Below are 27,727 nucleotides of genomic sequence, written 5' to 3' on the forward strand. Positions count from 1 at the left end.
TAAACGTAAGGGTGTAGGGCAGGGGTCTTCAAACTTGGCCCTTTTATGACTTGTGGACTTCAACTCCCAGAATTCCTCAGCCAGCGTGCCAGGCTGAGGAATTCTGGGAGTTGAAGTCCACAAGTCATAAAGGGGCCGAGTTTGAAGACCCCTGGTGTAGGGTCTATACATGTGTTGTATACAGTGTGTTTAAATGTGTGTTTTATGTATGTGTACACTTTGAGAGCAAGCAACAGAATTTCATTTTTAATGTGTGCCACTGTGTCCACAGTAAAAAAATGAGGTTCGCTCTCTTTCTCTCAAAGGACCAGCTCTCCGCAAAGAACATAAATCCTTCCATTCCCCACCGTCCAGTCAGAGCTGAAGAAGTGAAATGTTTAAAAACAAAAAACAAAAAAACCCCAACAACGAGAAAGTCCAGTTGCCTCCTAAAAAATGCACCTTTGGGACAGGCTGGATTTTTTTTTTAATGCACCCTCAGGAGGTAATCTTCCTGACAGGAATCTTTCCTACCCTCAGCACAGTGGATTCACCCCTGTTGGGAGAGATCTGGTGCCTGGCCAACTTACTCTTCTCTCTTAGGAAATCATTTCTGGCATTCGTGGCATCTGTGAGGTTTCGCTTCGGTGTGGAGGTTCTGGTGATTGGAAAGGTGACCGTCGTAGGTGAAGTTCTTCCCACAAACAGTACATTCACGATGCGGCAGGTCCGGTGCTGAGACTTTCGGATCCGGTGCCGCTTCTGCTTGGCTAGGCTCTTTCACTCTACTTTTGGAATAAGCAAATTTTTCCAGCCGGGCCCGGAGTGATAATTCTGGAGTATTTTTCTCTTTCACTGCGACGTTTTCTTTCTCTTTCTCCTTCTCTGCGACGTTTTCTTTCTCTTTTTCCTTCTCTGCGACGTTTTCTTTCTCTTCACTTACTCTTTCTTCCTCTTCCTTCACCTTCTTCTCTGCGACGTTTTCTTGCTCTTCCTTTCTCCTTCCTTTCTCTTCCTTCTCTTCCGTTTTCTGGGGTTTCCTGGCTGCCTTTTTCCTTTGCTGACGCTTGTAGTTGCGCCAATGCTCACGCAAGGCCTCTATTTCCGAGGTGGAGGACGCCACGAAACGGCCTCTTATTTTCTTCAGCTGGACTCGAGCGGTTTTCTTTGGGGTCTCATCGTCTGCCGAGAAAAAGAAACAGCCTAAATGTGACACTGCCGGGGAAAGAAGGGGTGTCTCTGCAACTTTAAGAGGTATGGACTTCAAATCCCAGAATTCCCTAGACAGCATGCCTGAGAAACATTGGCCTAATGCAGGGGTAGGCAACCTTGGCTCTTTTATGACTCGTGGACTTCAATTCCCAGAATTCCTGAGCCAGCATGCCTGTCTCAGGAATTCTGGGACTTGAAGTCCACGAGTCATAAAAGAGCCAAGGTGGCCTACCCCAGGCCTAATGGAACTTTCTATTAATAGCAATAGCAATAGACTTAAGACTTATATACCGCTTCACAGTCCTCTCTAAGCGGTTTACAGTCTCAGCATTTGGCTCCCCAAGAATCTGGGTTCTCATTTTACCAACCTCGGAAGGATGGAAGGCTGAGTCAACCATGAGCTGGTGAGAATCGAACTGCTGGCAGTCGGCAGAATTAACTTATGATGCTGCATTCTAACCACTGCACCATTGAAATGCAGATAAAAGCATAACATTTCCAAAATGTTTTAAATTTCTCTTCTATTAAACTTTCAAAAATTATACTATGGCATTTAACATGAAGCTTATCAAGTACATTAGCCCTGTGTGATTCTATATTCTTCATCTCCATCAGCTGTATTTCATGGAGAATATCTATCTATCTGGTTGCTAAATGACTTGAGGGCATATACTGGGAGTCCTTGACTTATGACTACAATTTGGGCCAAAATTGGTTAAGTGATTCATGTCTAATTTTACACCTTTTGCCACGATTGAGATCAATCATTGTATTTTCACAAAACAAAACAAGTATCTAGTATTATTATTAATCTAATTTCTACAGCTGCCTAACTCAACCAAATGATTCCTTACAAATAATTTGGTCATTATTATAGCAGTTAGTACAATTTTAAATCTGAATTTTCAATTTAAAACAATGTGCCTGTTTTATTTTAGGGAGGTTTTTTTAAAAAGAAAACTACAGGTAGTCCTTGATTTAAGACCACGATTGAACCCAAAATTTCTGTTAAGTGAATTTTGCCCCATTTTATGACTTTTCTTGTCCCAGTTGCTACGTGAATCATTGCATTTGTTAAGTTAGTAACACGGTTAAGTGAATCTGGATTCCCCTTTGACTTTGCTTGTCAGAAGGTTGCAAAAGGGGATCACATGACCCCGGGACATTGCAAGCGCCATAAATATGAGTCACTTGCTAAGTTTCTGAATTCTGCTCACTTAACCACGGGTATGCTGCCATGGTCGTACGTGTGAAAAACGGTCGTAAGTCACATTTTTCAGTACCGTTGTAACTTTGAACGGTCACGGTCACTTTGAACTGTTTTAAGTTGAGGACTGCCTCTAGTTGTAAATGGCAACTTCCCATAACTGAAGATTTTTTGGAAGGGACACGTGTCAAAAACACCTCTCTTCTACTGACATGATTGGCTAGATTTATATCTCACCTTTTGTTCAGGAGTGTATGGGTGTTCCTCAATTTACGACCACTCTCTCAAAGTTACAGCAGACCTGCCTGGGATTATGTATCACCCAAGGGCCACTTCCTGTCACATGACCACATTTCGGGCACTCGGCAACCAGGCCATTTGCAGCATTCCTCAATCACGTGACTATGTTTTAGGGCAGCAGTGGTGAATCGATGGCACGCGTGCCGGAGATGGCACTCAAGAGCCCTCTCTGTGGTCACATGCGCCATCACTCCAGCCCCGCCTTCCCCCCCCCGCAGCACTCTCACCAGCAGCGCCCCCTGGAGGAGAGCAGCCCCAGGGCGCAGTCTGTGCGGAGCAGCACAGCCAAGAATATGGCAGCCGGGCAGCAGGGACAAGACTCCGCCCTCGCGCCCCGTCACGCACCCATGATGCTGTGGGGCGTGAATAGAGGGCATGGCCATGGTGCTGCTGGGCTGCTTAAGTGATCTCCTGCGGCGGGCCGTGAAAGCGGTGAGTGGTCCTGCGGGTGGGTGGGGCAGAGCGGAGATGGGGAGGTTTTGGGGTACTCAGTCTCTAGAAGGTTCGCCATCACCCAGGTTCGCCTGGTGCGCCAGTTGCGGCCCTATCTAAGCCGGGATGATCTATGCACGGTCACTCACGCGCTCGTGACCTCTCGACTAGACTACTGCAACGCTCTCTACATGGGGCTGCCCTTGAGGACCACCCGGAAGCTCCAACTGGTACAGAATGCAGCCGTGAGAGTTGTGTTGGGAGTCTCCCGATACTCTCATGTCACACCTCTGCTCCGTGAGCTGCATTGGTTACTAGTTGTCTTCCGGGTGAGATTCAAGGTACTAGTAATGGTGTTCAAAGCCCTACATGGCAGGGGGCCGGAGTACCTGAGGGAACACCTGCTGCCGGCATCAGCTTCCCTCCGCCCTGTGCGTTCCCACAGAGAGGGCCTCCTCAGGGTGCCACCGGTCAGAGAATGTCGATTGGTGGTCCCCAGGGGGAGATCCTTCTCTGTGGGCGCCCCGGAGCTATGGAATCAGCTACAGGTGGAGTTCCGGACGGCGCCCGATCTTCGCTCCTTTCGCCGCGAGCTAAAAACATACCTTTTTGAACAAGCTGGCCTGGCCTGATGAGGGGACTGGGGGGGGGTTGTTATTGTCATTTTACTGGGGTTTTAAGATGTATTTTTAGTATATGGGCATGTATTTAATTATTTTTTAACTTTTGTAATCCTGTATTTTTATTCTTGCCCTGTTCACCGCCCTGAGTCCTTCGGGAGAAGGGCGGTATAGAAATATTATTAAATTAAAAATTAAATCACAGTTTTAGGACATTTTGCCCAAATCACTTTTTTCAGTGCCGTTGTAACTTTGAGCGGTCACTAAATGAACTGCTCTAAGTCCACGACTACCTGTATTTACTTGCACGTCCCTTTTTTTTTTAAAGCTATTCTGCCAACCTGCTTATAGCTGAGAGAAAACCACGGCTTACGCTTAAATTAACAAAGGGCCGAAATCTGGAGTGCCCACCTCGGTTTATCTCGTAACGCCGGGTGAAGGAAGGCCTCCTGATCTTCAAGCCTTCGTTGGACGCGTGGGTCCGCTTGTGCCGGGAAAGATTGGAGCTCCACTTGAAAGCTTTGCCGCACTCGTCGCATACATAAGCTGTCTCTTTTTCGCTCATGTGGGCTCGCAGGTGCAAGAGGTGTGTGGAGAATTTGTACGTTTTGTGTCCGCATTTTGAGCAGGTGTACTTCCTCTCTCCCTGGGGGGCTTTTTGCGTCGTCACGGCCTTCCCCTCCATCTTGTGCATTTTCAGGTGAACTCTGAGGAAGGAGGACTGGACGAAAACTTTCTGGCATTCGGGGCACTTGTAGGGCGTTTCGTTCTGGTGAACCCTCTTGTGCCGCACGAGGTCGGACAGGAAATAGGTGCGATGCCCACAGTCGAGACACTCGTGTTTCTTCTCCAGACCTTCGTATCGGGTTTTTTTCACCTTCTTTCTGCAACGAGGGGATTTGCCTTTTCCGTTCTGTTCCCTGGAGGCCTCCAGCCCGGAAGACTTGGAGACTGGACAAACGGCGGCCGGGGAGCGTTTGGATGGCTTCTCTAGAACGTTGTGCACGCCTGCTTCTTGCCGGGAAGGCTTCTTCGCTAAGATGTTAATCAACTCTTCATCATCTGTGAGGGAAACAGAAATGATTCAGATCATGAAAAAACGGGTGGGTGGGTGGGGAGGCAGCAGCGGCAAAATAAGCCCTGTTCCTATTTCGGATTTGATTAATTCGTTAAGCAGCAGCCATGGATTTTCAAGTTTGTCTCAGCAGTCAAATTAATATTTATTACTCTGCGGTCAGATCCAGAACTTGCATTTTACTCTACCGCCCTCAAACTCACAAGCCTTTCTCTTTATTCACTGTGCAGACTTGAGTCCTAAATTAGAGTTGCTGGCTTTTTCTTCCGAAATTCCCAAGAATGTAGTGAGATTTTGCTGGATAGTAACTGCATTAAAAGGCTCTGAGACAGAGTCTAATGGTGAATTTCCATATAGATGCTTTATTTTTTAAAAAAATTCTACTTTTTTATTATTATTATTAAACTCATGACTGGCCAAAAGTCACTCAGACAGCTTTCATGCCTAAAGTGGGACTGGAGCGGGTTTCTAGGCCAGCACCTTAACCACTACGACAAACTGGGTATCAATGCTGCAAACGTTGACATGTTTTTGCACTGACAATATATAAGAGGCAGCCTTTGGCTTTAACTGTTTGGCTTTGAATCACTAAAGCGCGGGAGGAATTCAACCCAGATGTTTTGAGAAGATAAGGGAGAGCGCGCTTCAAAAGGGAAGTGAAACTTCGTGTGTTAAACTAATTGGTGGATATGATTCATGATGTGTAATTAAGGGTGGGAGATCTGTAGGATATGATGTGTCAAGGGGAGGAGAATTCAGATTCTGGCATCCATCCATGAGTGCCGATGCTTCATTCTCATTATTATAGACTTTTTTAGAATAAACAATCATGCAATGTTCTTTGATCTGTCTCATTAGTCGGAACCGTGACCCTGGGTCTTCTTACGATAGGAAGCAAGCACCTTCAGGGAGAGACCCACCACGGTGTTATCCCTTCATTTATTATCATGGGAAATAGTAGAATCATTGAAGAAGAATGGGACATTTACAGTATATAGCCCATCATTTTATTCTTAGCAATTATTTAATGTACACTGTGAGCTTATACACCGGAGACAAATTCCTTGTGTGTCCAATCACACTTGGCCAATAAAGAATTCTATTCTATTCTGTTCTGTTCTGTTCTGATTCTATTCCTTATTCTATTCTATTCTGATTCTATTCCATTCTATTCTGATTCTATTTGATTCTATTGCATTCCGATTCTAATCTATTCTGTTCTGTTCTATTCCAATTCGATTCCAGTTTCGATATGATTCCGGTTTCTATTTGATTCTATTTCTGTTTCTAATATATTCTAACCTATTCTAATTCTATCCTATCCTATCATGAATATTTATGGATTGTTTTAGCTGACTGTTGTAATCTGCCCAGGAGATGGGAAAACGTGTAAATTTGATTAATCAATTAATAAATCAAATTCCTAAACAACAATTTTTTGCACTCCCAGGTAGAACCAGTAAGCTCTACTGACTTCAAAGACCAGAGGAGGTCAAACCAAACTCCAGCCAAGTTTTTTTTTCCAGACTGGCATTATTATTCCAAGATCTCGCTGTTTATGGACTTCTTTTACCTGCAAAGCACAGGGAGTCCTCGACTTATGATCGCAATGGAGCCCAAAATTGCTGTCGCTAAGTGACAGTTCTTAAATGAGTTCCCCTCCCTTTTACGACCTTTATTCTCTCAGTTGCTAAGCAAATCACGGCAATTGTTACTTTAGCAACATGATTGTTGAGCGAATCTGGCGTCTGCTTTGACTTTGCTGGTCAGTAGGTCACAAAAGGTGATCCCGCAACCATCGTGACTGTGAGTCAGTTGCCAAGCGTCTGGATTTTGATCATGTGACCATAGGGGATGCTACAACGGTCGAAAGTGTGAAAAACGGTCATTAGGTCACTTTTTTCAGCGCCACTGTTAACTTCGGACGGCCACTAAACAAATGGCTGTTAGTCGAGGACTGGCTGTACCACGGACTGAATTTGTGATGTACACGCCAGCAAGTTCTTCTTAACTGATCTAGTGGCTGCCTAGAGGTTCTTTATTTTTCTACTTTCTGGCTCGAGTCATCTGAGAGGCTTTTCATGTTTACCACAAACCACAAGAGCTTCCCAAAATGATGCGGTAATACCTCAGAAACGTCATGGTTCCGACTGATGAGACAGTTTAAAGAACATTCCAAGTTGGGGAAAAGGTTTATCTGTCGACTAAAATATTTACGCCTCAAATTATCCAGCAAGAAATTAGGACCGAAATTCTTGAGGCCTTTCCCCGTCGTAAGGATCATCGACCCTGTCACAGTAGAACTAAAGCTCCCCAGGCTTTTAGGGAAAGTTCGCCCCACCTTCCACTGCAGCCTCCTGAAACCTTTTCGGGACTCCAAACTTAAGACCTCCCTCTAAGAAGGCACCGGGCCCCACATAGTAGTGGGTCAGAGACACTATTAAGTGAAAAGCATTCTTCACTCTAAAATTTTTAAAGGGAAATTGCAGTACCTAGTACAGGGGTAGGCAACCTCGGCTCTTTTATGACTCATGGACTTCAACTCCCAGAATTCTGGGAGTTGAAGTCCATGAGTCATAAAAGAGCCGAGGTTGCCTACCCCTGACCTAGTACAATGGAAGCGGTACTGGTTGTCTGAAGCTACTTGGGTGAAATCTAGCAATGTGAAGGCTGACTGACTCATCAAAAAGTTTCATGAAAGAAACCCCAGCAAACCAAGAGATAATCCCTGACGTATGCTTTTCTTTACATTACAGGATTCTATCCTTTTTGTAAGGGGGGCCGGATGTCAACGCTGCAAACATTGGACGTTTCTGCCTTGACAATATAAGAGGCAGTCTTTTCCTTTAAATTGCTTTGCTTTTGAAAAATGAAGCTGGGGGGGAGGGGGAGGAGAATGCTACCCCGGTGGTTTTTTTTAATAAGATAAGGAATGGCGCGAAATAAAATGGAAGAGAAGCTTTGCATGTTAAACTAATTGGAGAATGTGATTTATGACGTTAAATTAAGGGAGGGAATTGAGTTTGATACGATGTGTTCAGGGGAGGAGAATTCATATTTTGGCATCCATCCATGAGTGCTGATGCTTCGTTCTCATTATTATAGACTTTTTTAGAATAGACAATGCCGGAATGTTCTTTAAACTGTCTCATTAGTCAGAACCATGACAATACACCTGATTCGCTGTTTACCTCACAAGATGAAGAAAAAAGACGGGAAAAGGGGGATCAGAGGTCTCCCGTTCGTTACCGCTTGGAACACCTTGTTTGTAGGGGGAAAAAAGCAGCAAGGTCATAATATATTACATTTAACATCTTAATTTCTACTTACCACTAAGTGTCACATCGCATTCGGCAATAACAGGCGCTGGCTGACTGGCTACGTGGCTCTGCTGATGTTTTATGAGGGCTGAGTACCATCTGAAGGACTTCCCACAGTCCAAACATTTGTAAGGTTTTTCCTTGCTATGGATTCGGAAATGTTTAAGAACGTCTGACAATTTTTCCGCCTGGTATCCGCATTTTGTGCAGGAATGCATTTTGGAGTCCTGATGTTCGGGGGCCTCGTTCCCAGCAGCACTGCCCTCTCTTTGTTCTGTCTTCAGATAGCCCCTCAGAGAAGGTTGATCACTGCAAGCTTGATAGGCTCCATCCTCGTCTTCCAATTTGATGTTTTGCTGCAGAAGAGTTGTATTTCTGGATTCTCCCTCACCTAGAAGGACAATCAACAGCTTAGATATGCAATGCTGCAAACCTTATCGAGTCCAGCTAATACCAGCCAGTTAACGGCTGATCAGCTTGTTGGTTCCAATCAGAGTGAAAGTAGCGCCATGAAGTAAATGCCATAACCAAACTCGGAATCCCGAAGATGCTTTTTCACAAGGCAACTGGACTTTCTTGTGTTTTCCTTGAAGACCTCTCGCTTCTCATCCAAGAAGCTTCTTCAGCTCTTCAGCAGAAGCTGAATAAGCTTCGTGGATGAGAAGCGAAACGTCTTCAAAGAAAAACAAGGAACTCCAGTTGCCTCGTCAAAAAGCATCTTGGGGACAACTATGACCTGGGTGGCTGAGAGTCTCCATAGAGTAACCTGGGAATGTATCAACCTGAAAACATTTATTTATTTATTTATTTATTTATTAATTTATTTATTTACCAATTGTCTCTCAAAGCAAGACAGAGCAAAAATGGTTTGACTGGAATCTTAAAAGCTTGTAGAAAGTGCTTGGGAATTGTTCTAATTTATTAACGATACACGTATTTGCATTTCAGAATAAAGTCCATTTCAATAAAGCCAGGGAAAATAAAATGACCTTTTGATCAAAAGAAGGAAAAAAAAATACTTGGCCTTCGTTCGCTTGCTTTTCGGGAAGATTTTTTTTAAAAAAAAAATTCGGTAGGACGATATAAATCAAATGTGTTTTTTTTAAAAAAAAAACACCATATAAGCGATTATACATTTCTCTACCTGCCATTATTGATTGCTAAAAACATTTCATTTCATTTCAAAGGTCTTGATCCTCTAAGCCTGGAAACCCAACACTGCCCGATATAATCTATAATTTATCGCCGAGAGAAATAAAGTGCAAGATGAACAACACCGCTACATAAAAACCGATGGATTTTCTCACCACCAAAATCAGCATTTTACTGCTAAGCGTTCGATAAAAAAGAGGAAAACAGGAATGTTGGCAAAGATCCTCACTCTCTCTCTCTCTCTCCTGGTGTGGAATGGCAAAACAAATTGCTCAGATGCAGTACAAAGGGCAACATAATAAAAGGCAGTAAGAGAAGGGAGAATGTTTAATTTAATTATCAGCTAGGTCATCACACCTACCTCTAACTAGGTCATCACACCTACCTCTACAGGTAATTTTCTCATCTGCAAAAATGGAATCACAAATGGGCCTCTGTTTACGACAGGCAATGCCTTCCTGATGCCGATAAAGATGATACGGATTCCTGAAGGCTTTCCCACAACCAGAGCAATCGTAGGACCTCTCTCCTGTGTGGACTGTCCTGTCTTTAATGATTTTGGAAGGCTTGGTAACTCTACGGTCACCATCGGGGCCCTTGTATTTCCCTTTCTGAGGGCTTGGGAGTTTCTTCAGCATCACTTTTAAGGTTTTCAGCCCATTCATTTGAGAGAGCTCCACGTCTCGAGACTGCCTCGGATGTGGCCTTGAAACAGGGTTAGAATCGCTGACAGCACTCAGCAAAACTGTGGAGCGCTCTCCTAGCAATTCCAGCGGGGACTTTGGCTCCTGCGTAGAATTGCTGTGGCCCTTATTAGATTCACTGGCACCTATGGGAACAAATAGATTGATGTACAACCACCTGCATTAGAAATCGGAGACGCGGGGGGCGGGGGGGGAAGGAGGAGGAGGAGAGCGACAACTTCTGGGGAGGAGATGGAGAGCAGAGAAGAAGAAGAAGGGTGGCAGGATGTAGAACCGGGAAGTAAATCAGCTGTTTGTACTGCTTCCTCTCCAGACAAGAAGAGAGCTTGAGATCGCCCACACGCGCTCCAGGCAGTTGTAGTCCATGAGGAGATGGTAATACAAGTGGTCGCCAGTGGGATTGTTTTTGACAAACCCAGGCTGGCTACTAGTTATATCTTTGTTTGCTTCTGATTGTTCGCAGATCTGTTTTTTTGATTTATCTTTTCCAGGATCTTCCCAGGTATTGATGTTAAGACTTGATTGGGTCTGTAGTTTCCTGGGTCTGTTTCCCCCCCCCCCCCTTCTTGAAGATGGGAACCACATCAGCCCTTTTCCAGTCCTCAGGTATTTTCCCAGTGCTCCAGGATTTTTGAAGGATATGGTGCAATGGTTCTGAGATAACATCTGCCAGCTCCTACAGAATTCTGGGGTGTAATCTGTCGGGTCCTGGTGATTTATATTTGTCAAGGTCGGATAGGTCAGACATGTCAAACACAAGGCCCGGGGGCCGGATCCGTCCCGTGAAGTGGTTTCATGTGGCCCGCGAAGCCATCCTGGAAACAGTGAGGGAACGGCCCCCACTGCCTTGGCCCTGGCCCAGAGACCCTCCTCCTGCCAGAGACCCTCAGATCTGTCCCACTCCTGCCCAGGCCCCCATAGCCACCCTTGATGCGAACGATGTAGAGCTGGCCACGCCCACCCAGTAGGCCTTAGGCACTCTAGCCACGCCCACACAGTAGGCCACACCCACCCTGGCCATACCCACCCGGCCCCCTGAGGGCAACCGCAATGCTAATGCGGCCCTCAATGAAAATGAGTTTGACACCCCTGAATTATAAGAATCCTTCCCGTGGGAAAAGGCTATTGTTTGGAATACTTTAAAAAAATGGCATTTTAAAAATTGGACACTAGAAGGAACCAGAACCAAATAGCACAATTCTTTAAGAAAAACCCTTAAAATTTGACTTGCTAATATAGAATGGAATGATACCTTAATATTGGATATACTGAAGAATATTTGTGAACAACGGGCTCACGTTTCTTGAGAAATTAATTTTAAGGGTCTGCTTCTATAGACAGACTGTATTTAGAAGAGGTTATGGAAGGAGTTTTACCTGAAAAGATTAAGACTGATCTGAAAGTGGACTTTTAAAATAACAGGCTGCAGGAATGTGAAAAAAAGATGTTACACTGGACACACAAATAAAACTGGCTGAGGTGTAAAGAAGCCAAAAGCATTTGACCTGGATAACTTTCTTATTTATATTGGATTTACAAAAGAGACGTTTTAAGTTTGGAAAAATTTTGTGAGGAGAGACAAACAGAAATGAGGGGGGAAAAAAATCAAGCTCTAGGACATTATCATCAGGGGAGTTAAGTGTCAAGATTATTAAAAGTAAAGAGAAGGGAAATAAAAAGTTCAAGATTCCAAGGTCGGTAAAATGAGGACCCAGATTGTTGGGAGTCGATATGCAGACTCCGTAAACTGCTTAGAGAGGGCTGTGAAGCCCAGTGAAGCGGTGTATTAAGTCTAAGCGCTATAGTGCTATTGCTATCTAGTCTCTCACCTGCACTGGATTGGAGCACAAAAGTATTCCAGATTTAGGGCATATGAGCCATCTTTGCTTTCTTTAGCCCAGCCTTTCTGAATTTGCTTTTTTTTAAGAGACTCCATTCCCATAAGAAGAGAACTTGACTAGTGCCTTTCTGATTAGGAGATTCTGATTGGGCGCTAGCAAGTCAGCAATGACCAGACAAGACTTTATCCAGAGTGATGTCTCTCCTTAACCTTCACGTCTTCCAACGGTGCAAGTTGTAACTGAGTCCATCCATTCTGTCGTCTTCTTCATCTCTTTCCTTCCAAGCACAGTATTCTCCACGGTCTTCCCCAATACCAAAGTTCAAAAAGATCCGTACTCTTTTCTGTGCTGCTGCTTCAAAATCCCATTTGCAGTTCTATCGTATCCCAGGTAAAGCCAATGCCTGCGGGATTCTAATTTTCCCGAGTGAATTCAAACTACGCGCATCTACTTTACGTGGAGCTGCCTTCAAACAGCCACTGCAATGGGTCCAAAATGCCAGCTTTTCACTGATGCTGGTTATTATAACCGTCTGACACCTTCTTTGAAGTTCCTGCATTAGCTATCAGGTGCAATTCAAAACGCGAGCAGCTTGGCACCCTGGCCTCTGCATTATGCAACAGCTTTTCTTCAGAACGGAGACCGACTTTCTCTGTGATGGCCTTCCAGAAGCTTTTCAAGACTGAACTCTTCCAGGGAAACTTCAACGAATGACTCTTCAGCATTTTTAAGGTAAAGGTAAAGGTTCCCCCGCACATGCGTGCTACTCGTTTCCGACTCTAGGGGTTGGTGCTCATCTCCGTTTCAAAGCCAAAGAGCCAGCGCTTGTCCGAGGACGTCTCGGTGGTCATGTGGCCAGCATGACTAGACGCCAAAGGCGCACGGAACGCTGTTACCTTCCCACCGTAGTGGTCCCTATTTTTCTATTTGCATTTTTACGCACTTTCGAACTGCTAGGTTGGCAGAAGCTGGGACAAGTAACAGGCGCTCACTCTGTTACGCGGCACTCGGGATTCAACCCGCTAAACTGCCGACCTTCTGATCGACAAGCTCAGCGTCCTAACCCACTGAGCCACCACGTCCCTCTTCAGCATTTTTACCCAGATATTATTTAGCAGCGATAGAAGACAATGTTTCTACCTCAGGCACGGTTGAACTGTGGGGTCCTTGATGCTCTCTGAGCTTGGTTGTTTAGTTGCAGATGTTTCATTACCAAACTAGGTAACATCATCAGTGCTGTACAATATACGTCATTTAGTATTGGCCACTGATTCTATTCCAGCATGCTGCCAAAGCCAAAGATTTGATGAAGGAAGGGAGGGAGGGAGGGAGGGAGCAGTCCCCAAATAAGCATGCCCAAAGCTGAAATGCAAAATATCAAGACTACGCAACAGAGGAAGGCTGGCTATAGCACTGGGAAATTATTAGTCCTCCAAAAATCTGTCAAACAACATAAAGCAGGGTTTCCCAACCTTGGCAGCATGTCACAAGGAAAACCACTGCTGGAGAAAACCGTCCCTGGGGAATTCTGGGAGTTGAAGTCCATGTGCCTTAAAAGTTGCCAAGGTTGAGAAACCGGCATAAAGGAACTAAGCAGACGTGTCAAGGATGCTTTTTAGTTAATTTAGCTGGCGCTGTTAGAAAGAAAATGTTACGCTTTCCGCCAGTTCTACATTATTGCTCAGTTGTAATAGTCGATCAATTTTGGCTTTACACGCTGCAAGGTTTCCTATTTCTGAGACCAGGTCTCTCATAAATAACATTTAAATAAATTGCACCCATCCAGGTGTCGCAGACCCACCTCTGCGCATTAACTGTCGCAAGGAAAACCTCCTGTTGGTGTGGAGATTCCGATGCCGAGACAAGTTGGATTGCCACTTGAACAATTTGCCACACTCGGGACATTCGTAAAGTCTCTCGTCCGTGTGGACTTTCATGTGTTCGGCGAGGCCTGATGGGCTACTTTTAACGACTCCACATTTTAAGCACGTGCATTCCTCTTTCATTTGGCAGTCGGAGCTTCTCGTCCTGGCTCTTTCCGTGAGTCCATTGGCATCGTCCAGCGTTAGGTGGGTCCTCTGGTGATTCTCGAAACATGACCTGTCCCGGTATGTTTTCCCACATTCAAGACATTTGTGCAACTCTTTTGCTGCATGGCTTTTCATGTGCTTAAGCAAATCGGAGTAAAAGTAACTTCCATGCCCGCACTCAGGACAGGTGTGCTTCTTTTCCAGCGGGTAACGTTTGCCTTTTCTCTTACAGGCTCTTCTCCGACGTCGGGGGCATTTCCTCTTCCGCACCTCTTCCTGCTGCCTTGCACCCAGTTGTTTCTCGGGCTTGAGGGGGGAAGACTCGGGATTCAAGGAAATGGCGCCTGGGGATTCTTCTCCTTGCAGGGGCGCAAAGCCATCTTCTGCCTCCGAAATGGCCTGCTGAAAAGTCTCAATTTTGATCTCCCCTATGATTCTTCCACCTGGTATGAAGGGCAAGAGAAAACGCGAGAAATCACTTTCAGACCAGGAATCGCACAATTGGAGTTTGTTTCGGCTGAACGGTGAGGTAAAATGACATCAGGCAAATGTTTGCCATGAATTCACTCACGCACGTTAGGACAGATGCGGAGGAAGCTAAGCACCAGAGTCCAAGAACCCAAGCGAGGGGTCAGAAAAGGAGACCCGAACTCATCAGGAGCCTCTCATTGCTATGAACAAGAACAGACATTCAATTTTGGAGCTACTAAGATTGTTGGACGAGCAGACACAAAAACAGCCAGGGAAGTGATTGATGTTGTCTGCCAACAGAAGCGCTGACTTACCACCAGCTTATCAAGTACTTAGGAGGCAACAACTTGGCAGCACAAGGAAACAACAGCCAACGTTTTAATAGGCTTAATAGCCGGCCATCAGCACCCCAATCAACAACTAGAAAACCCCACACAACCAGTCACTATATAAATACCACACACAAAATAGCCCAAAGCACAGAGAGAAGTTCCCTGAGGATGGGCTCCAGCACGAGTCTGAAAGCTCAGAAGGCTAAACCTATCAGGTCCCCCAAAGAAATGTATTATTTTCCCTATTCCTACTGCTCTTGAATTTGTAAACCTTCTTTGGGGCCTGCCATTCTGTTGGGAGGGGGGGATGCTTTGCACTGTCTTGCCACTATGTCCTTCCCCCAGGAGAAGGAATGCATCACCCTTATCTAGGAGATGGTTTGCGCTTGGAGCCAGAAGAGAATGAAAACGAGACAGACCTTGAAGAGCACACCAACGGAGCCAGTTACCAAAACACTATGCCACCTGTGGATTGGCTGGAATTCAACTGAACACCCTGGGGAAGGAGCCTCTTCGGAGAAGATATCAATTTCATTCCTCACAGCCCCCTGGATCAGACCCCCACACAGTCATTTTCCCTTGCAAACCACCCCCCTTCGCTAAAGATCCCATTTTCAGCTATTAGTCCCAGACTGCTTATTATAAACCGCTCTGGATTCCTTTACCAACATAACGGGCACTTTGGATCTGGTTTTCCTGGGAAAGAGGGGTGTGTGTGTGTGGTGTGTGTGTGTGGAAACCCCAACTGATTCAGGCAGAATTTTTAGTGGATTTAAGAGCGACCCATTGGAACCGCGGGACCTCTCGACACAGATTACATGGCTTAGGCGCGTGTCTTGCGGGGCGAACACAGCACAACTACGGTATGTGGCGAAGGTGGGGTGGGGGGGAGAGGAAAAACTCCCAAAAATAGACTGCCGGAGGATTAGGGTATGGAAAAGCCATAATACGTTTCCCAGAAGGAATCGAAGCATTAAACTTTGCAGCCCAGAGGCCATGCCTGTGTTTATAAATCCGGTGGGCAGGTGTGGGGAGAACAACAGGAAGGGAAGGGTGGGAGATGGGGGAAAAATGCAGGCGGAGGGGCTAAACTGGGCAAAAGCAGAGCGAGCAGGAGGAAAGTTCACCCTATCCTGCTCGGGACGAGGGGGGGAAGGAACTAGCTGCAACACCACCACCACCCAAAAACTCCCACGATCCTCCCCCAGGCGCAGGGAGGGGGGGCAGTGGGAAATCGCAGAGCCCAGATGTCACGACTGGGCTCCACCCGCAATAGGCCGGGTGTAGAGAACAGTGGTCAACAGGTGGAAGTTCTAGCCCCCGGAGAGCCTAGCTGATTGGCGGAGATACGCCGGGCTGCCAGCACTCCCAGCTGATTGGCAGTCTCAATACTATGCTGCTGACGCTCCCGGCTGTTCAGCGGTGCTGTGGCCGGGCTGGTGACTCTCAGCTGGTCAGTGGTGGCGGGGAGAAGATACTGGCGCTCCCAGGTGTCCGGCGGTGACACCCCCTCCCCCACGGTTGCCTCATTTGCGTTGTTTTCGACCCTTTCGGGGGGGTCAAGGGAGCCCGCTCCAGCTGCAGGCCCTGTGCGGCACCCTGGCTCTGAGTTGTGTAGCCTGCCAAGGCACTGCTGGCTGGGCATCTCTGACTGAGACCGCTCACTTATCCACTGCAGGAATTTGATGAAGCCGATCGGCTCCTTGGCAGGCCCCAGATCCAAACTAAACCTGGACCTTTTCAGCAGGGAGTGAGCAGAGTGCAAAGGGAGGTGTCTCTTTCGGTTTCTCGCTCTGGGAAGGTGTAGCGGAGCAGGGCAAAGCGGGGGGGAAGGGGCGGTTATGGCCGAAGGGGCCGCCAGCCTCCTAATTCACTCGCTTCGGGCTGGCACGGCCTCATGGCTGCTGGTGCTCCGCCCCGTGGCAGGAGCGGTGGCTGCAAGGCATCGGCCCCACCGCTGGTGACAGTCGTCCTTGGAACCGCAGGGGGAGCGCACTGGCTCAGTCGGGAGGCTCCGTCTGGCCAGGCCTTATTTAGTAGTGGGCGGCCCCCTCTTCCTCCAGGGCCTGCTCTATTTTCTGGGCGGAGGAGGAGGAAGACGAGCAAGACACTTGTCCCTCTGAAGTAAGAAGAGGGGGGGAAGGGTGACACGGATCCCGCATGAGAAAAAGTCAATCTGGTTGCTGCACAATGACTCCCCGGTGAGGGCGGGGTCTCGCTCTGCGCCTGCGCTCTTTGCGTGCCCTCGGTAGGGCTCCTGCAGGCTGCTGCCAAGCAGCATGTTTTCCGGCAGCAAGTGAGCTGGGAAGGAGCGGAGGGGGGGAGGAAGGCGACGCCGCGTTACTTACATAGTTGGTTAATGTTAGATTATGTTTATTTTATTTGTAACCCTGTATTCAACTCTGGGAAGCGAGGGAGGGGGAAGGGTGGGGTGGGCTGGGTTTATATTGAAACTTTTACAAAAAATTTAATAAAAATAAAAAAAAGAAAATCCTTCAGAAGGAAAAAAAGAAAAGAAAAGAAAAGAAAAGCCCTGGATTAAAGCAAAGCTATAACCTGGATAAAACGGAAAACTATGGAAATTGTTATGATTTTTCATTTGAAAGAATATTGAGAAATCTGTAAGAAAATATTTTTTTTGTCCTAAAAGTTGAAAAATAAATAGCTACTGACATCTAGTGGTGGATCAGAGTATAGAACTACAGCTGTTCTGCCTCAGAAATTGGCAAGAGGCCCAGAAGCAGAGCATACCTTGCTCCTTTGGTCCTCAGTGACTCCTAGCTAAATAGAGAACAGCTGGGAATAGAGGAAAGAAAATATACTGGGCTATCTATTGCAGAATTAGAAACACAATTGTTATAAAAACTGTTGATCTTCTTGGTTTATAAACACTTACTGAGCTGTGATATTCAGGTTTCTCAAGGTAATGATTTAACAGTTAACCAGTGTATGTAATGTAAGATGTAATGATGGGAATGACTCAGCAGGGTCTGTGTTTCTCTAAGACCCTTTGTATAAAGCAGGGCTGTTAAACTGCAGGCCCGTGGGCCGGATGCGTCATTGGGAAGCCACGCCCACCCCATTGCCGCCAATGGCGAAAAAGCTGCAATACGTTGCGTGACGTCATGTGATGTTGCGAGTTTGACATGTCTGTTATAAAGGGAAGGCTCTGCTAACGTGTTCTCTCTCTTCCGTTTCCTGCTTTAATTGTGGTTTGTCGGATCCTGCTATATTAGCACGTGTATGTATATTGTTCCTGGTATATGATATTGTAGATAGTGTAACATAAACCACCATTTAATATAGACCACCGTTTACTGTATTTACTCCTGGGTTATCTTTCACAATAATACTGTGCACGTTCTGACAGAGAAAGAAAAACCTTAACTTTTTGGCAATTTTTCTAGGCGGGGGGGGGGGGGAACTACTGTTTTTAAGTGGTTGAACATTTTGGATTGTTCAGAAAGATAAGAACTATATAAGACTATGGTGTTTGGAACTTAAGACTGGTAGGTTTGATGAAAATGGAGGTTGAATATACAACCAAAAGTTGTAGGAAACTATACTCAATATTCTTTTCTAAAATCCCCAGTCTGGAATATCAGAGATCTGTAGGAGTAATACTTCCAAGACAAGACAAATATCTTCCAGGAGGAAATGCATGCTATGTTGCAATTAATTCAAATGACAATTGTTTCAGTGAACACAGATTGGATGAGTTTCTGCCCCACCGACGTGCCATTGAAATTGTCCCAGGGGTGAAGCTCCCCAAAGCAAACTTATACTCCATGGGCCCTAGGGAGTTGAACGAACTTCACAAGTTCATTGACAAGAATCTGGTGCGAGGCTTCATTCAGCCCACCAGACCCCGGGTAGCCGCCCCTGTGCTATTCAGGGAGAAGATAGATACCGTATATACTTGAGTATAAGCCGAATTTTTCAGCCCACGTTTTGGGCTGAAAAATTCCACTTCGGCTTATACTCCAGTCAACAAAAAAAACTTACCGAGGACTTGTGCGCGGCCGAGGCTTTGGTGCTTCCGGGATTGCGCGCACCTCTCCCAAGCAGCCGCCGTCCGGAGACCTGCCGAAGTTTGGGGAGGTTTGGGGAGGTGCGCGCGCACCTCCCCAAACCTCCCCAAACGTCGGCAGGTCTCCGGATCTCCGTGACCTGCCTGCCTGCTTCTTTCCGCTGCGGAACGAAGCAGCCTGAACGAAGCAGGCTGCTTCTTTCCACTGCGGAAAGAAGCAGCCTTCTTTCCGCAGCGGAAAGAAGCAGCCTGCCTGCTTCTTTCCGCTGCAGAACGAAGCAGCCTGAACGAAGCAGGCTGCTTCTTTCCACTGGGGAAAGAAGCAGCCTGCCTGCTTCTTTCCGCTGCGGAACGAAGCAGCCTGCCTGCTTCTTTCCGCTGCGGAACGAAGCAGCCTGCCTGCTTCTTTCCGCTGCGGAACGAAGCAGCCTGAACGAAGCAGGCTGCTTCTTTCCGCAGCGGAAAGAAGCAGCCTGCCTGCTTCTTTCCGCTGCGGAACGAAGCAGCCTGCCTGCTTCTTTCTGCTGCGGAACGAAGCAGCCTGAACGAAGCAGGCTGCTTCTTTCCACTGCGGAAAGAAGCAGCCTTCTTTCCGCAGCGGAAAGAAGCAGCCTGCCTGCTTCTTTCCGCTGCGGAACGAAGCAGCCGGCGGCGGAGGCTTGCAGAACGGCGGATCGGCTTATACTCAAGTCACCAACTTTTTCCAGTTTTTGGGGGTGAAATTAGGGGTCTCGGCTTATACTCGAGTCGGCTTATACTCAAGTATATACGGTAGGTCTCTTCGTCTGTGCATGGATTATACAGGTCTGAACGCGGCATGCGTGGAAAATATGTACCCACTCCCTTTAACAAGCGACGTGCTGGCACACGTGTCAAAAGGGAATTTTTTCTCTAAACTAGACTTGCGGGAGTCTTATTATCGAATAAGAATAAAGAAGGGGGACGAATGGGAAACCGCTTTTAACTGCCCCCTGGGCTGTTTTCAATTTAGGGTGCTTCCTTTTGGATGACAAGGGGCTCCGGCTGTTTTCATGCAATTAATCAACGAGGTTCTGCATGAGCATCTGTACCGGGGGGGGGGGTGTTGGCTTATCTTGACGATATCTTGATCTATACCAAAACCTAAACAGAGCATGTCAAACTGATCAGAGCGGTCCTAAATAAACTGCCCCCTGCCAAGCTGTATGACAAATTATCAAAATGCAAATTCCACAAAGATCACATTGATTATTTGGGTTATCACATCTCAAGCGAAGGGGTGGAGATGGATCCAGAGAAAGTGCGAGCCCTGACACACACACACACAACCAGAAAACAACTCGTTTCTTTGGCTTTGCGAACTTTTATCGGCAGCTTATTCTCTCTTTTGCTCAAATTGTACTCCCCCATCACCAATTTGTTAAAAACCAAAGGTGAGAATAAGCCAAAAACCAGCCAGCCAGTGAAATGGATGGGGGAATGTCAAGCCGTGTTTGAAAAACTAAAGAGACTTTTCTCTGTGAAGCCAGTATTGAAACACCCAGATCCAGAGAAGGCTTTTGTTATTCAGGCCAACGCTAGTGACGGAGCCGTGAGAGCAGTTCTCCTCCAAAGGAACAAAGAGCGCCAACTGCAACCCTATGCTTATATTACATCATCATCTACATCATCATCATCATCATCAAGTTGGAAGGTACCTTGGAGGTCATCTAGTCCAACCCCTTGCTCAGGCAGGAAAACCTATACCATTTCAGACCAATAGCTGTCCAATCTCCTCTTAAAGACTTCCTGTGTTGGAGGATTCACCGTTTCTGGAGGCAGGTTGTTCCTCTGGTTAATTGTTCTAACTGTCAGGAAGTTTCTCCTTAGTTCTAGGTTGCTTCTCTCCTTGACTAGTTTCCATCCGTTGCTTCTTGTCCTGCCTTCAGGCGCTTTGGAGAATAGCTTGACTCCCTCTTCTTTGTGGCAGCCCCTGAGATATTGGAACACTGCTATCATGTCCCCCCTCATCTTTCTCTTCGTTAAACTACACATACCCAATTCCAGCAACCGTTCCCTATATGTTTTAGCCTCCAGTCCCCTGATCATCTTTGTTGCTCTTCTCTGTATTCTTTGTAGAGTCTCAACATTTTTTTTACATTGTGGTGACCAAAACTAGATGCAGTATTCCAAGTGTGGCCTTACTTCCAAAAAGCTATCTGAGACTGAACAGAGGTGGACGGCCTGGCAGGGCGCTGAGGTGGGGGCGGCCAGGCCAACCAAAGTGGCAGGTGGAGTGCCGGAGGCTCGGAGAGTGATCTGACCCATGGTACTGGTATACTGGTTCCTTACTGCCATCCAGCTTGTTCTACGGCCTTGTGGTAGTGGCATTGGGGGCGATATGCGTGGCGGCAAACAGCCAGTTTTGGTGGGCAGCACTGCAGCTGTTTGCCGCCTCGCACGTTGCATCCAATGCCACTGCCATGAGGCCTAGCAGATTCCCCCCCGACCCACGGTACCGGTATGTCGGTTCCTTACCACTGCCTGGCTTGTGCCGTGGTAAGTGGGCAGGCCGGCTGCATGTCCTTCCCGTGCCAGGCCAGCCCCTGCAGCCTCAGAGTGGCCGTGCTGGGCAGCAGCCAGGCTCACCAAAGCGGCAGGTGGAGCGGCGAAGGTTTGGGGAGGGACGATGGTGAAGCAAGTGTGTGAGGCCCGTGCCTTTCCCGTGCGAATCCAGCCCATGCAGCTCCGAGGTGGCTGTGCTGGGTGGCGGGGGGAAGGGCGCTGAAGAGGTTGAGCGACGAAGGCTCAGGCAGGGAGAGTGGTAAAGTGGGCGGAGCACGTGCCCTTCCTGTGCCAGGCTAGTCCCTGCATCTTCTTACCTGACTTCCAGCCCTGTGCCGCTTATGCTTCATGATCCATCACCACCGCGTACAGGGAAACAAAGGTTTGTGGGGGTGGGGGAAAGAAAAGTCAATCAATTCCAACTTTGTGAGATCTTTTTTTTTCCATGAGAAGTTGGAATTGATTGATTGACCTTTCTCCTCCCCCCCCCTCAAACCTTGTTTCCCTGCACACCACGGCGGTGAATCATGAAGGATAAGTAGCACAGGGCTGGAAGTCAGGTAAGGGGCTGTAGGGGCGGGGCTGGCCTGGCACAGGAAGGGCATGCACCCCGCCCACTTCACCACCCTTCCTGCCCGAGCCTCCGCCGCTCCACCTGCCACTTTAGCCAGCCTGGCTGCCTCCCACCATGGCCGCCCTGGGCCTGCAGGGGCTGACTTGGCACGGGAAGGGCACGCAGCCTGCCTCCCCGCTTAGCTGACCGGTAGAACTGCTGCGGCCAGGCCTCCCACGCTGTTGCCATTGCTCGTGGCAGGATGCCACATGGTTCTTCATGTCATTGCTCATGGCAGGACGCCGTGTGGTGCTTCAAGCCAGCCCGAAGCACCATGTGCCGTCCTGCTGCAAACAATGGCAATGGTGTGGGAGGCCTTTGGCGGTCCTACCAGTAAGGTAAGCAGGTGCAAGGCGTACAGGGCAGCTTCACCCCCCCTACCCAAAAATAGGGCTTACTTTTGGGGTGGGTGGGCTAATATTAGGCTCACCCCAAAAAACCAAGCTAGAGCTTTCTGTCGGACTGGGCCTTACTTTCAGGGAAACGTGGTAGTCAGGGGCTGTCATCTAGTCATCATCCTCAAACGAATGGGGGGACTGAGAGACTGAACTCGGTTCCAGAACAGTATCTTAGATAAGGGCTTTTGAACTTTTTCACCCATTGTACCACTTTTAGGATATGGCAACATCCGAGTACCAGTAATCGCCTAGCAAGGGGTCAAAAACTTGATGACAAAAAAAGGGGGAAAAAGTGATGAAGTACAGGTAGTCCTCGACTTACAACAGTTTGAAGTCACAATGAACCCTGAAAAAAGTGCCCCCCAAGCCACAGCCGAGCAAGACACCTGCCTGTCCGCCTGGCGGCGCTCTTCCTCCTATCCGAGGTTTTCATTTCTGTTGAGGATTGGCAGTGGGGGTGGGGTGGAGGGGTGTTTGGTTGGTGGTTGCAGCAGGTTTTGGTCACTTCACATGACCCTGGGACAATGTGCCCGTCATAAATATGAATCAGTTGCCAAGCATCTGAATTTAAATCACAAGACCCTGGAGATGCTGCAAGATTCCTGCTGATTGGCACTTCTTCTGGGCTCAATAGAAGCGCCAGGATCAGCGCTGAGCTCCAGCTGGAAACTGGCACTGATCCTGGCGCTTCCGCTGAGTCCTGACAGCCCTGCAGCTCCAGCTCTCGCTCAGGCTTATGCGGTGCTACCACCAGTTCAGCTCATTCCCCTCCCCACTACCACTTTTCTAGGATGGTTGCGTACCACCTGGTAGGTGCCAATGTACCACAGGTGTACCCGTACCACTGGTTGAAAAGCCCTGCCTTAGATGCTTTATCAAATATCAACAAGATAACTGGGCTGATTTGTTGCCTTTTGCTTACAATAATGCTGTACATTCGAGTATTGGTTACACCCCTTTCCAGGTTGGCAAAAGTCATACTTGAACTACCTGTTAAGGACCCTGACATTCCCTCTTTGCAAGAGTGAATTAAACAGTTTCAAAATACCTTGCCAGTAGTACGAAAAGCACTAGATGAGGCCAGAGAAGCCTATAAGGCTCAGGCCAACAAAGAGGGTGGAGCAGAAATCTTTTAAAGTTGGAGACAGTCTTGCAGTCTTTAAAGGTAAGGTAAAGGTTCCCCCGCACCTGCATGCTAGTCATTTCTGACTCTAGGGGCCGATGCTCATCTCCGTTTCAAAGCTGAAGAGCCAGCGTTTGTCTGAGGACGTCTCCGTGGTCATATGGCCGGCATGACTAGACGCCAAAGGCGCATGGAACTTTACACCCTTCTAAAAAATTGGGTCCTAGGTTTGTTAAACATTTCCCTATTGAACGCATCATCAACCCAGTAACTGTTGAATTAGAGCTCCCCAAGAACCTACGACAAATCCACCCTGTTTTCCATTGTAGTTTACTCAAACCTGAGATTATTTTTAATCTTAGACCTCTGGCACCTCCAGTGACTACACCCATATTGGTCGACGGTGAACAACAGTTGGGACATTTTTTTTTCAAAAAAAAAAAAAAAAAAAAGAACAGTTGGGACATTTTAGACGCCGGTAAACATCATGGTTCCAACCAATACTTAGTAGCTTGGAGAAAGAAATCTTCCATCTTCTCAAAATGAGTGGGTATACAAAGAACTTATTACAGCTGCTAGGTTACTTAAGCATTTTCACTCTAAGTCTCCTGATAAGCCTGATTAATATTTTCTCCCCCTCTCCCTCTCGTGTTTTGCAGGTGGATATGTCATTCTTCTAGGGCAGACATGTCAAACCCGCGACATCACGTGACATCGCGCAACGTTATCAGGAGTGTTTTCCCATTGCTGGCAATGGGGTGGGCGCGGCTTCCAGATGACGCATCCGGCTTTTGGGCCGGCAGTTTGACACCTCTGTTCTAGGGGGGCTGTTTGTCAGGTCCCCAAAGAAATGTATTGTTTTCCCCTATTCCTACTGCTCTTGAATTTGTAAACCTTCTTTGGGGCCTGCCATTCTCTTGGGAGGGGGGACACTTTGGAGGTGCTTTGCACTGTCCTGCCACTATGCCCTTCCCCCAGGAGAAGGAATGCATCGTCCTTATGTAGGAGATGGTTTGCGCTTAGAGCCAGAAGGAAACGAAAGCGAGAGACCTTGAAGAACGTGCCATCGAAACCAGTTATACCAAAACACTATGCCACTTGTGCATTGGCTGGAATTTAAATGAACGCTGGGACCCTGCAGGGAGGAGTTTTGAATATTGCTTTTAACATCCTGTTTTGCGTTTTTTTCCTCAGACCTTGCTTTGCTTTCCCTGCTGTCACTAGCCCCTAATAAAAGTCCCTTTTCATACAATGCTTGTTTCAAGAGTTCTGCTTTCTTGGGAGGCTTAGATGAGGCAGGTCCTTACAAAACCTCTGGTCCCAGTGACCGACACAGATTGGATCCTGCCATTCATTCACAGCCTTAATAATCCCAGGGATCTACCTTGATTTTATACAGTCATGGCCGAAATTGCTGGCACCCCAGAAATTTTTGCAGAAAATCAAGTGTTTCTCACAGAAAAGTATTGCAGGAACACATGTTTTGCTATACACAGGTTTATTCCCTTTGTGTGTATTGGAACACAACAAAAAAAGGGAGGAAAAAAAGCAAATTGGACATAATGTCAAGCAAAACTCCAAAAATGGGCTGGACAAAATTATTGGCACCCTTTCAAAATTGTGGATAAGATTGTTTCAAGCATGTGATGCTCCTTTAAACTCACCTGGGGCAAGTAACAGGTGTGGGCAATATAAAAATCACACCTGAAAGCAGATAAAAAGGAGAGAAGTTCACTTAGTCTTTGCATTGTGTGTCTGTGTGTGCCACACTAAGCATGGACAACAGAAAGAGGAGAAGAGAACTGTCTGAGGACTTGAGAACCAAAATTGTGGACAAATATCAACAATCTCAAGGTTACAAGTCCATCTCCAGAGATCTAGATTTGCCTTTGTCCACAGTGCGCAACATTATCAAGAAGTTTGCAACCCATGGCACTGTAGCTAATCTCCCTGGTCATGGACGGAAGAGAAAAATTGATGAAAGGTTGCAACGCAGGATAGTCTGGATGGTGGATAAGCAGCCCCAAACAAGTTCCAAAGGAATGCAAGCTGTCCTGCAGGCTCAGGGAGCATCAGTGTCAGCGCAAACTATCCATTGACATTTAAATGAAATGAAACGCTATGGCAGGAGACCCAGGAGGACCCCACTGCTGACACAGAGACATAAAAAAGCAAGGTTACAGTTTGCCAAAATGTACTTGAGTAAGCCAAAATCCTTCTGGAAAAACGTCTTGTGGACAGATGAGACCAAGATAGAGCTTTTTGGTAAAGCACATCATTCTACTGTTTACCGAAAATGAAATGAGGCCTACAAAGAAAAGAACACAGTACCTACAGTGAAATATGGTGGAGGTTCAATGATGCTTTGGGGTTGTTTTGCTGCCTCTGGCACTGGGTGCCTTGAATGTGTGCAAGGCATCATGAAATCTGAGGATTACCAAAGGATTTGGGGTCACACTGTAGAGCCCAGTGTCAGAAAGCTGGGTTTGAGTCTGATATCTTGGGTCTTCCAGCAGGACAATGACCCCAAACATACGTCAAAAAGCACCCAGAAATGGATGGCAAGAAAGCGCTGGAGAGTTCTGAAGTGGCCAGCAATGAGTCCAGATCTGAATCCCATTGAACACCTGTGGAGAGATCTTAAAATTGCTGTTGGGAAAAGGCGCCCTTCCAATAAGAGACCTGGAGCAGTTTGCAAAGGAAGAGTGGTCCAAAATTCCGGGTGAGAGGTGTAAGAAGCTTATTGATGGTTACAGGAAGCGACTGATTTCAGTTATTTTTTCCAAAGGGTGTGCAACCAAATATTAAGGGTGCCAATAATTTTGTCCAGCCCATTTTTGGAGTTTTGTTTGACATTATGTCCAATTTGCTTTTTTTTCCTCCCTTTTTTTGTTGTGTTCCAATACACACAAAGGGAATAAACCTGTGTATAGCAAAACATGTGTTCTTGCAATACTTTTCTGTGAGAAATACTTGATTTTCTAAAAAATTTTTTGGGGTGCCAACAATTTCGGCCATGACTGTACATTGTACTTTTTATACTTTTTTAATTTGCATTGCTGGGGAATACCCCCAGGACACAGGTCTGCAACCCGCGGCTCCGGAGCTGCATGCAGCTCTTTCAGCCATCTCCTGCGGCTCCCAGTCCTCTGCCATGTGCAGTGCAAAAAAAAAAAAAAAGTGGGACTAAAAAAGTTCAACCAATCAATTCAAATATGCAGGGTAGGTGCATATCTCACCTTGGCTCCACTCTTCAGTCAAACCCTGTTCTGCACATGTGCGCATGTACGCGCATGTGCACACATTTTTTTGCGGCTCCCAGTTTTTCCTTTTGTGAGGGAACCGGTTCCGAGTGGCTCTTTCACTGTTTCAGGTTGCTGACCCCTGGCCTAGGAAGAACATTTATTAGCTCTGTCTCATCTTTTTGCACTTTTGAGCTGACTGGGACTTCTCTGAATCCTACAGCTTAGAAAGAATATGAAGTTACAGCTTATAAAGAATATGAAGCTTATATTCTAGGTCACGGGTTGGCAACCCGTGGCTCTGGAGCCGCATGTGGCTCTTTCAGCTTTCTGCTGAGGCTCCCAGTTTGGAGAGGGAGGGGAGAGAGTGGGAAAGAGAGAGGCACTTGCGCTTCCCCTCTCTCTCTCTCTCTGTCTGTGTGTGTGTAAGCTGACAAGTTTATTGGGCGAGGCTCCTGCCTTTGCTGCATCTCCACAGAAAGCAGTGCAGGAGAGCCAGCCCAATAAGAACGTGTGTCAGCTTGTCCGAGAACAGCGTGAAGCCAGCTTGCCAGGTGAGCAGAAGATTGGAGAGAGAGAGAAAAGGGGGGGGGAGAGAGGGAGAGAAAGACCTCATGCACAGCAGCCTCTATTTCTTTTTAATTAAACTCTTCAATCAAGTTCTTCCCCTTGCGTGCGTGCACACATTTTGCGGATCCCAGTGGTTTTTTTCCCCCCCCTCTGGGGAAATAGGTCCAAGTGGCTCTTTGAGTGTTTAAGGTTGCCGACCCATGTTCTAGGCTTTATACCAGTGATCTATTTTCTACCTCAGAATCACGGGAAAGGGTAACCCAAAGGTGGTTGTTTTTTTCCCCAAGAACTAATTGAACTTTCTGTGTTTTTCCTTGAAGACATTTCGCTTCCCATCCAAGAAAGACGAAAGAGATGGTGCTAGACTTCCGGAGGAAAAAGGAGGAACCTGCCCCACTCTACATCGGGGAGGACTGCGTGGAGAGAGTTTCCTCCTTTAAATTTCTGGGAGTCTACCTCTGCGAAGATCTGACCTGGAAAGTTAACACAACCCAGGTGGCTAGAAAGGCCCAACAGAGGCTTCACTTTCTTAGGGTCTTGCGGAAGAACAGGG

General features: G+C 47.0%; 1 protein-coding gene across 4 annotated transcripts in view; it reads right to left on the minus strand.

Moving 5' to 3' along the window:
• LOC310636470 (uncharacterized protein) overlaps window positions 1-27,727 on the minus strand; it is a 356,270-nt gene that overhangs the window by 307,223 nt on the left and 21,320 nt on the right. For all 4 annotated transcript variants that reach the window (XR_014491726.1, XM_083356338.1, XM_083356336.1 and 1 more), the window contains exons 7-9: window positions 8,156-8,536; window positions 4,162-4,812; window positions 570-1,161 (exon numbers count right to left, since the gene is read on the minus strand). Coding sequence is in view for 3 of the 4 variants with exons in the window: in XM_083356338.1 (XP_083212464.1) it covers window positions 587-1,161; window positions 4,162-4,812; window positions 8,156-8,536 (1,607 nt within the window). In the remaining variant the exon portion in view is untranslated. The remainder of the gene's footprint in view (window positions 1-569; window positions 1,162-4,161; window positions 4,813-8,155; window positions 8,537-27,727) is intronic.

The sequence above is a fragment of the Vipera ursinii genome (assembly GCF_947247035.1).
Source record: "Vipera ursinii genome assembly, chromosome: 2".
NCBI lineage: Eukaryota > Metazoa > Chordata > Lepidosauria > Squamata > Viperidae > Vipera > Vipera ursinii.